At 40.9% G+C, this 10,464-nt stretch overlaps 1 protein-coding gene across 1 annotated transcript in view; it reads left to right on the forward strand.

Annotated features, from left to right (window-relative positions):
- TTLL6 (tubulin tyrosine ligase like 6) overlaps positions 1 to 10,464 on the forward strand; it is a gene marked incomplete at its 5' end in the record, with an annotated part of 30,552 nt that overhangs the window by 9,321 nt on the left and 10,767 nt on the right. Inside the window, 5 exons of the mRNA XM_019522925.1 lie at positions 1,798 to 1,954; positions 6,362 to 6,505; positions 7,126 to 7,211; positions 8,395 to 8,620; positions 10,283 to 10,461. Of these exons, the coding sequence (XP_019378470.1) occupies positions 1,798 to 1,954; positions 6,362 to 6,505; positions 7,126 to 7,211; positions 8,395 to 8,620; positions 10,283 to 10,461 (792 nt within the window). The remainder of the gene's footprint in view (positions 1 to 1,797; positions 1,955 to 6,361; positions 6,506 to 7,125; positions 7,212 to 8,394; positions 8,621 to 10,282; positions 10,462 to 10,464) is intronic.

Here is a 10,464-nt window from a genome sequence, read left to right on the forward strand (position 1 = left end):
GCCATGTCGAGACGGCAGCTCGGGAGCTCTTGCAGAGTCTGGGGAAGGCATTTGCATAGTAAATTAAATGGCAGAATGACATTTTCTTTTAAACTGAGTGAGGCAGGAGTCTATTTTATTTACAATGTAAATCTGCTTACTACTGCACATGAAAAAGATCCTTTCCTTTTTTCAGATGAACTCTGTTACTGCCCTGCCTAGGAATCTTCCCTTATTGGAAATGGAGCTTATTCCTATATCACAGGGCTATCCATCTTTTAAGTGGTTGAGGGCCACACTAGTAGGGGCCATATTAATAGGGGCTATATCAGCAGGGGCCATGGCCCCAAGGACCTCATGCCCCCATCCCCAGTGTGTTTGTACCATCTGCTGTCTCCCTCCCACTGTGCTCCCCACCACTGCTGGTCTCCGCTTCTCCTGCTAGACCACATGCCCCAACTCACCCTTTGCTCCCTGGCTGTGAGCTCCATCATTGCAATATGCTGCTCAAGCATCCCAGGCTACAGGCTTCCACAGCACTGCAGTCTGCACTTCAGTGCCTCATCTTGCTCCCTGGGACACAAAAGAGAAGCCTGGAGCCCGGGTCTCCTGCTGCAGCTGGTGCAGTGGAGTGACCAGCAGCCAGGTGGGACCCAGAGTGTGCAGTTTGACCCCTCATGGGTCACATGCAGCCTGCAGGCTGCCTGTTGGACCACCCTGCTGTACCAGATTAAAATTCTCCTTTCTATCATAAAGGAAATTTTTTGCATAAATTTATAACTCACTCCATAATTGACTCCTTTGGATATACATGCACCCAGAGTTAAGGACAGATTTTATTTCTGGCTCTGCTTGGATAATTTTTTTTTGTACTTTGTTGTCACTAATTCTGTAAGCATTTGTCTTTTGTCTGACAACATGTTCCTAGCCTTGATAAGCAGACATGCAACAAACCTTAAAATCACTTCATTCTGTTTAATGTCTTGCATTTCCACCTGCTTCCTTGCCAGCATGATTTCAACTACCAGTATTTCATGAACTGCTAAACTGAAAGATCCATGCTTTTTGCTATCTGAAGGTCAGCTTTTTAATTGCTAAATTCCCGTTGGATTTTAAATAGGGGAGAGTGAGCAATCAGCAGTTAATTTTTTTATTTTAAGATCCAACATACTGAAGAAAGTGGGCCTGATTCCTCAGTAGCTTACTAGCCTTCAATTTGTGTTCTTCATTGTAATCAATGGAGCTACACTGTGGTAAAATTACTGTAAGAGTGGCAAATCATGGCCAGTAAATCTACAGTAAAAATTCTATGTGCCATTAGAAAACTGACTCACTGCTTTCCAAGGGTTTATAGATTTTCTCTGTTGCCCTGATCACTGAAGAATGAGACTTTAAAACTCTGACACGTCCTTCCATCTAACCAGTCTATTGTTGTCACTACCATGACAGAATATATCAAGTACATGGCTGAGGACAAGTATAATTTTTATTTCCTGTACTGACTTGTTATCAGTGATCCTTGACAAATCAATTAAGTTATTTGATTGGCTTGAATACTCCTTATTGCTTTGTACAATGGATGAGACTGCTTTACACATGTATTAATCAGTTAGGATAGGATTTTCAAAAGTGCCTAGTGTTGGCCTAACTGCTTCTATTTAAAAAAATAGTGAAACCCCTGCTGACTTTAGTAGAAGCACAGGTCAGCCAACAGTGAATATTTTTTAAAATCCTGCTTTTAACTTTTTTTTGTATTTGAAATTCAGATCTGAAAAAGTGTAATGAAAATGATAATAACTAGCCCTTGTTTAATTATAGTTATGGAGACTTGCAGACATATAGCAGATCAAGGAAGTATAAGACATACATCTGCAAGCCGGACTCTGGTTGTCAGGGGAGAGGTATCTTCATCACCAAATCTGTAAAAGACATAAAGCCTGGAGAGGATATGATCTGCCAGCTCTACATCTCAAGGGTAATCTCCACCCCCCATTCTGTATACCCAGGTTATTGTTTTGTCACCGAGCCAGAGATTAGTATCCAACTCAGCCTTGCTTGGCTGTGCTTAGCATTCTCTGGTCACTGTCCTTCCTGTATGACCATTAACATAGTGCCTGCTTTTTGTATCAGTGTGTCAACTTTTATTCCAAAGGTTTTAAATAAGGTGTTTTAGATAAACTCATCTGTCTTAATCAGGGTGGACAGACTGTTCATGTAAAGCTAACCGAATGAAAGAAATTCCCTTTCTACATTTCAAAGATGGAAAAAAATTTCCATAGATAGCAGGAAGAGAGAATGAAGGGATTGTTTCTCAGTCTCTGCAACTTACTGTATATATCTTTTTGACTGCCTGTCACTGACACACTCTCCTGATGCTTTGTTCATATTGAACATCCATGTACAGACTAAAAGGATCTCTTGTATCTTTTAGATGTCAGTAACTTAAATAGTAGAAGTTTGGCTCACATTGGTTTGTCCTTTCTTGTTGAATATGTTTTATTTTTATTGCCTGAGTTTGCATTGCTTTACACTCAGTGCGATGATATTTCTGTATCTGGATGTAACTCAATACCTTTTGAAAACTATCTGATCAATTACATTTCAGAGGATGCTCCAGACATCAATGGTTTTAGCAGAAATAAAAAACTGACCTGGGGCACAAGGAGCCTGCTGATTGGAGTCAAAATAAATAGAAGGTCATTGTATGGGAGGGAAGTGGATAATGATGGGGAGGGGGACATGCAGAGACCCTGATAGGAGGGAGGAGGTGGTATGTATTGCAGGGAGTTCCTGGAAAAGGAGAGTGGCATACTGGGAATTGTGGGAGAAAATGGAAAGATGAAAAAAGCCCCTGATGTGTGTAATGAGCTTGGCCTAAAGGAGCAACAAAGTGTGCAATACCCTAGTTATTTATTACTGGTTCATTTCTAGAGACTGAGCATTGTCTGAGGAACTGGTTTTCAGAACTGCTGGACTCTGGCTCTGGAATTGATGCACTGTGTGACGGTACAGATTGTTCTATATCTGTTTCCCCATTTTTTAAATGTGGGAAAAAGATATTTATTTCATTGGATCTTGAACAAACTCACTAATTTTAACAAAATTCAGCATATGGAAGGAATTACAAGAGTTGTTGTTGTATTATTATTATACAGATGGTGTGCTCAGTACATAAAATATATTATTGCACTTCCATAAATCCCCAATTTTTAAAGCTATCTTCCTCTTATAAACAATACTTTAATTTATAAGGACTGATTATATACAGGAAACTAGGACATCTATATGTTGTTTGCATTACACCAGAATTTGGAGTCATAAACATCATTAAGGTCCATTCTGTGGGATATTTTATCACTATATCATATTAAGGAAAAATCCAGATATATTATATGTCCATGACTAGTTCTGATGATTTAATTTTTATTAACGTAACCATGTCCAACCTAATATTTGGAATTTCCCTTATTTGTATGAAAAAATCTTAACCTAGATTTTAAACTACTGAGGAAAATATTTGCTTTTCCTTGGGCTTTCTAAGGCAATTTATGTAACTTTAGTAAGGAGACAATTAATATTGAAGTACAAAGAAGGCCTAGTTGTCATTGAAATCCTGAATTCTAGAGAAGTTATATCTGTGGTCTCCAGTGTCTTAACAAACAACTAGCTCCATTTGTAAATACTGCTGAACTGATGCTCTCATGTCAGATTGGGAAACTTTTTGGGGGGATACCTACACTGAAAGTCAGACACAAGCTTGGACTCAGTGTTCATGTTCCTACCACCCAACATCCTCACTGACTTTCTCCCATTCCCCTCTACTTCTTACCTCAGGCAAGCACAGCTTGAAGCTTGCAAGCGCTCAGCTTCCAGGTATGTATGCACCTTAGGCAGTACCTGTTCCTGGTTTCAGAATAGTTGAAAGACCCAGAATTTGAATATAGAAAATGATCCACTACCGATCCCACAATTCTCTGCTTCTGTCTTCCAGCCCTTCTGCACACTTTCTTCTTCAACTACTGCCTGGAAGCCATGTGGCTTTTTATAGCTTCTTGTTCTGCTTTTTAAACCCTCATTTTTCTTGTGGACTGCTTCAGACTCACAGCACAACCTTAACCTTTTCTGGGGGTGCCTAGCCTACACTAGCAGCTAACTTCTTCTCTTCTAGTCCAAACATGTTTGTGATGTGCAACTACCTGGGTAGAGGAACACAGCTGAATCTCAGTCAATATCTGGAGAGACTATAGCAAACAACACAGTTTCAAATGAAGAAATAAGAACATCCATGGCTATAATGCAGTTTTGAGCAGCTTGCTCAGTCAAGCATTAATTAGACAGTATTGCAGTGTTTTGAGTACATTAGACATGAAACAACTCTACAGGAAGGCAACAGACAAGAACCAAGGTTTGGTACTTCTCTTCATGTCTCTTCTGCTTTTACCAGTGTTAATGGGCCAATGAGAGAAGTGCCACATTGGCTTCAGGTTTCCAAGTACACATTTGACTCCCATTCTAAGAGTGTAATTGAATGTTCTGTGTGGCCCTATGTCATCCAGTTTGGAGTAGCCAGTTTTAAGACTGGCTATGTGCCTCTGTCCTTATATGGGATCCCTCAATCATATGCTGTCATGGCAGAGAGTTAGGCAAGCTATTCACACAGGTCCATAAAGACCTGCTTTCTCAGGCACAAGTTCTGGAGCCACTGTTTGTCCTTCCACACTTGTCAAACTACCATATATTATCCCACTGCACTGTGTTAATTCCTTTGTTTCAGAAACTATGAAGTACACTTGGGAGAATAGAGCATGTGTCATTGCAGCATGCATCATATCATCCAAATCTGTCACTTCTACTCTCAGATGTCCATTTCTTGGATGTCCTTGTGCAAGAGCCGGGGAGAGGCTCTCAGGTTGCACGGCCTTGGGGGATGGGTCATGAACCAGTCACAGATTCAGAGAAATAAAGTTTATTTTATTACTGTCTCGAGGTAAAGATACGGTCCGCTGGGTCACGAGGTTCAGGTCCACTCCCTTGCTTTCAAGGCTACCGATTGGGCGCCTTGGGGCGGCTGAGTGGGGCCTTAGTCTCATACCTGGTCAGCGGCTCATTTGACAGAATACAGGACAAACATATATATGATTATAAACGCGCAATATTGCTTGTTAACTATTTATAAAGCTAGCAGTTAAAAAGCGGATATAACTAATAAAAAGCAGATATAACTAATTTACTGACAGAGTCACACACAATACATTACCAAGCAAACTAGCCAAGGGATTGACATTTCTGAGCATTTTCTGTGGAGGCCTCTGAGACGTCGTCTCGAGAGAAGGGGAGAACGGCTATTTGGGTGATCAGTCTGATTGCCCTTGTGGCTTAGTTCCTGTATTTCGTTCGTTTTCTCTCCAACGTGGCAATGCTTGTGTCGGTGTTTTATACTTTGTTTTAGCCAATTACCTTTTGAACTTGCGTTCGCTCCTTGTACGGTTGTGTATATTTTGTATTTCCGAGCACAACCACGAGTGTCCACTTCTTGCCCCAGCTTCCTGGTGCGGAAGTTGACTCAGAAGCCGGCAGTGTTGCGCACAGCTTAGCATGGTCGTGCCAGAGCGGCCTGGCCATTCATTTGGACTTTTTAGTGCAACAGTCCTCTGCATCTTCTGACCTTGCACATCCTTGTAAATCCCAGAAGGCCTTCCAGCACATTTCTGCACAGCTGCTCCTCATCAGAAAGACTCATGTCTTTGTCACCATCAGTGATTCTGTCATTGTTTCATAATAGTAGAGCTGCACAAAATCAAGCAACATGCTGGCCCAACAAAGCCATGTACAGTGGTGAGCTGCAATAACTTCCATTCTCATGGCCATTTCAGAAAAACTAGTTGCCTCACAATATGCTACAGATTCATTCCTACAAGGGCTTCGCTATGTAATACACCCTCCTTCACAGAACCTAGTGCTGTACTTGCATGTATGAAATAAAGTGTGGATATGAATAAGCAAGACTTGGCACGCAATACAAGAAACAGCATGGACAGGGAAGGGTGACTTGAACTTAGCCGTTGAACCATGGAGCAGTCTGGTGTGTATCGGTGTAAGCGTATGTTTAGTTTTAGTTTCCTGCTTATTAAAATAGAGATAATGATCCGTTCCATCGATCTACAAAGGTGTATTGTAAGTATTATTTAATCAATTTCTTCATCACACTTTGAAGAAGTAAGGTGAAACGTATGCACTAATAAGGTTTGGCTCTTTTTGAGCTGTAGGTGGGACTGTGCAACTATTTTCCTGATCTCAGCTTTATAAGTTAATGAGTTACTAACATTTTACTTGTACTTCAAACAAAACTGTAAGCAACTCTGCTTTGTATTCTGTTTCCCAGCCTTTTATTATCGATAAGTTTAAGTTTGATCTTAGAATTTATGTGCTCGTGACATCATGTGATCCTCTGAAGATATTTGTCTATGAAGAAGGCTTGGCACGCTTTGCTACTTCAACCTACTCTGACCCTTCACAAAACAACCTGGTAAGTAAAGAAGCCTGTTAATATAAATTAATGCTATTTATAACAACTATTTATTGAAATGTAGTGGTACAGGGTGATGATAATATTTTGGACTTCTAATACATTCTTCCTCTGAGGATCTCAGAAACACTTTATAGTTGGTAATAATATGGACTTAACACATCAGGGGATCCTGGATAAGATATGCATCATTTCGCCTACCACTAAAATGCAGTCACTTTTGTGGTAGAATATAGCTGCTGTTTAATTACACAGAGTGAAACTGCTATGTGATGTCAGGGCATTGAGGGTCTGACCCTGCAAACATTTGCATGCCTCCTTCCTTCTTTCTGTACATGACTCATGTAAATAAAGCTATTTGTAAATATATTTAGTGTTAGGTATATTTAGAACATAATTTTCATTGAAGCTGTTGGTTTCTTAAAAGTGATAGAACTGAAACACTGGTGAATTCAGAGAGGGATAAAATTGAGAGAGTACTGAGTCCTATTTGTTCTGATGAGATCATGGCTGTTCTTACTACCATTGACTATCTTGTGTTTTATTAAAAGACTTTCTACATTAAAGAGGAAAGAGGCAGATATCAGTCTATAATCTGTAGCCTGTTTGCTTGTTTACAGGATGATGTCTGCATGCACCTGACTAATTATTCCATTAATAAACACAGCGCTAATTTTGTCCGAAATGAAGATTCTGGTAGTAAAAGGTAAGAAGAGCACATTTCCAGAATAATCACAGTCAGCATGATACAAGTCTGCTTTTGAATCTTCATGTGCATTTTCAGACCTTGGAAATATTTATTTCTGTTTCTCTAGTTAATGATGCATTTTGTGCCATTAGTTCAATTAAACACAGCCTCAGATAAGTAATAATGAGGGGCCAAAAACGAGAGGTGAGCAAGCGGACACTCATTCAATTAAACATAAAATGCATTTGTATCTGAATTACATTACTCTTTAGTGGTTGTAACTGACTATTTTACACAACTAAATTTAAGTATATTGTCAGGGGGTGAGGGGGGAGTCCTTCTCCTACTCACATTTTTCTCCTGATCCTCTTCCACTATTATTTTCTTCCATACAGTGAAGCCACATATCTAGCAGTTTCTCCTAACACCTTATCCATTGTCAGTCGCTCTTAAGTGATATCAGTTTTCTCTTAGCAGTAATGTTTTTTGCCAATAGCAGCAAGGATTCCAGCAGTGTCAGCTTCTCATCTGCAGTGCTGTGTTGGTGCCAAATGCAGCTCCTGTTGTATGATCTTTCTCAAAACATTGACCTGGTCAGACCTACCTGGAGTCCAGCAGCAGGTGTTTTTCTGTTCAGTTTTCCCTCCTCAGGCCTTGTCTACTCTTGAAGGGTGAAATGTTTTAACTCTAGTATGGCAAATGCAGTACAACCCCCCTACTGGAGATACAGTTAAAGATGCTTTCTAGTGATGAAGCTATTCCCATGCAGAAAGAGGAATGATGGTGTCTGTATGGTTGCATTTACATTAACTATAGCTATACTGGCAAAAGATCAGTCCTAACTAACATTGCTGTACTTAAAACTTTGAAGTGTATAAACAACCTATGAGGGAGAAGTTAACTAAAATAATGGCTCTCTTCCATTTTGGGAATCCCCTTCCTATAAGCAATACGGGAGGACGTACATCACTGACACTAATTAGTGACATACCTGATTTGAAAGTGGTATATTACCCTGTCTTTAATCCTCAGAATAAGAAAAAACTCTCAACTAACAACTTTTTGTCTTTATTTGTTTCTGTGACTATATGAATATCCATAATTCCCAAATTTCTGTGCTAAACTTCTGTATTTTGGAATTAAGAAAATTGATTTGCCATTAAAATGGGTTACCAATTTTCATTGTTGTTGTTATTCCTAGGAAACTCTCCACCTTTAATAAGTACATGCAGAAGCATGGCTATGATATCGACCAGATGTGGCTGGATATGGAAGATGTCATTATTAAAACCTTGATAGCAGCACATCCTGTTATCAAACATAACTATCATACTTGCTTCCCCAACCACACTATGCCTAGTGCCTGCTTTGAAATACTGGGATTTGATATTCTGTTGGATCACAAACTCAGACCCTGGTTGCTGGAGGTAAGAACCTCAGCAAGATTCTGTTTTAGGTCCCATAACATGTCCATGTCCTAAACTGGTTTCTTCTTTCACCATGTCTTACCTGTCAGAACATACTCAGTCAAATTAGTTGCTATCATCAGCCTCTTTCTTAGCATTGACTTCCCTTTTTTCATCTCTTTGGGTCCTTCCTGTAGTATCTTCTGCACTATTCCTTTAACATGAATAGCTGATGGATGCCCAGCAGAGGGGGTTAAACTACAGTGTATCTAATAATAATCATTCCCACAGACTGTCACCTTGATCTCTAGTCTTGACATTCAAATCTGTCCCTGGCTGTAGGAGTGTCAACTCATGCACACAGTCATACTCTCCAGTTCTTTGCTATGAAGGAGTTTTCCAGGGTTATCTATTAACCTCAACAAAAGCTGCACATGATAATGGAAGAGGCTGAATATGGTCCTCATAGCATATCAGATTAGTATAAATTGCTCATCTTGCACCACCATTGACCACTTAAGTTCATTGCCCACTATACTTTTGCCACTTGGACCTGTTCTTTTGACAAAATGGCCCTATCCATAATGTCACTTCTGAATTTGACTGAGGCACGTCTAGATGAGCGTGCATGTGCAGTTTGTGGCACTTCAAAGCTGTTTGAGGTGCTGCAAACTGTATGCGGTGAACTGCAGATTTGCAGCATGGCACCAAAATTTGACACTAGGAGATCCTGGTGTCAAAACTGCTGCAAAAAAAAAGCAGCGCAGCTAACGTTTCTGGAGCATGCACCAGCAGACACGGAGGCTGGGTCCTCCAGGGAGATGCTCTGGCTGCTGGCCAGAGTGTCTCCTTTCCTCTAGTTGTCCCCTGACTCTTCCAGCTTGCTGGGAGCTGGGAGAAGTGGGGAAATGGCCATTTTCCTGAGGTGGTGCTTTTCACCCTGCACCACACCCCACATGGAGGGGCGCGCACAGCAGCAAAAAGCAGTGACACAAATTGTGCCACTGCTGTTTTTGTCATGGCAAACAACCCCTGCATGTGCATGCTTGTCTGAATGCACCCATGGGGCATGTTCCCACGTGCAGTGTTGTGCATTTCCCATAGCGCAAATAGCAGCAGCACGTTTGTGCACCTGCTTTGTGCCCTAGGGCATGCTCCTTCATGCACACTCCAGCATGTGCCCAATTGTCCTGGGTAGGGTAGGGCCACCTATACTGGCCTCAGCAGCCTTATCTGGGGGCCTCCCAGGGCAGCAGCAGCACCAATCCAGTCTCACAGAGCCTGGCTGCACTGCAGCCAAAGCATGGCTCTGGTTGGCCAGGATCCATTTCTGGTGATGTGGTGTGCATTGCTGCCACATGTGCCACAACACTTTTTGTGGCAATTCTTTTTTTGATACTAAAACATCCTGGTATCAAATTTTGGCAAATTTACAGCGCAGCACACAGTTGCACATTTGGTGCATGTGGTTTGCGGTACTACAACTACATGCACATGCTCATCGGATGTGCCCATAGAGTCATCAGATAAACCTGTTTTATATATTGAAGTCTGGCAGTGTTCTTTCTCAGTTACAGAATCTAACTAGAAACCCTCAGAATGCAGATTCTAAAGTAAGTTTAATATCCTTATTTTTCATTGGATCTAACTACAGTAAACAAATTTTCCTTCTTGTCTGTTAAGGTGAATCACTCCCCAAGCTTCAGTACTGATTCCTGGTTAGACAAAGAAGTGAAGGACCACCTTTTATATGACACCTTGGTTCTGATAAACTTGGGAGCCTGTAACAAGAGAAAGATCCTAGAAGAGAAACGGCGAGGAAAAGAGAGTCTTCTGAAGCAAAGCCGTTCTTGGGAGATCAGGTG

This window comes from Gavialis gangeticus, unplaced genomic scaffold (assembly GCF_001723915.1).
Source record: "Gavialis gangeticus isolate Ggan-Ray unplaced genomic scaffold, GavGan_comp1, whole genome shotgun sequence".
NCBI lineage: Eukaryota > Metazoa > Chordata > Crocodylia > Gavialidae > Gavialis > Gavialis gangeticus.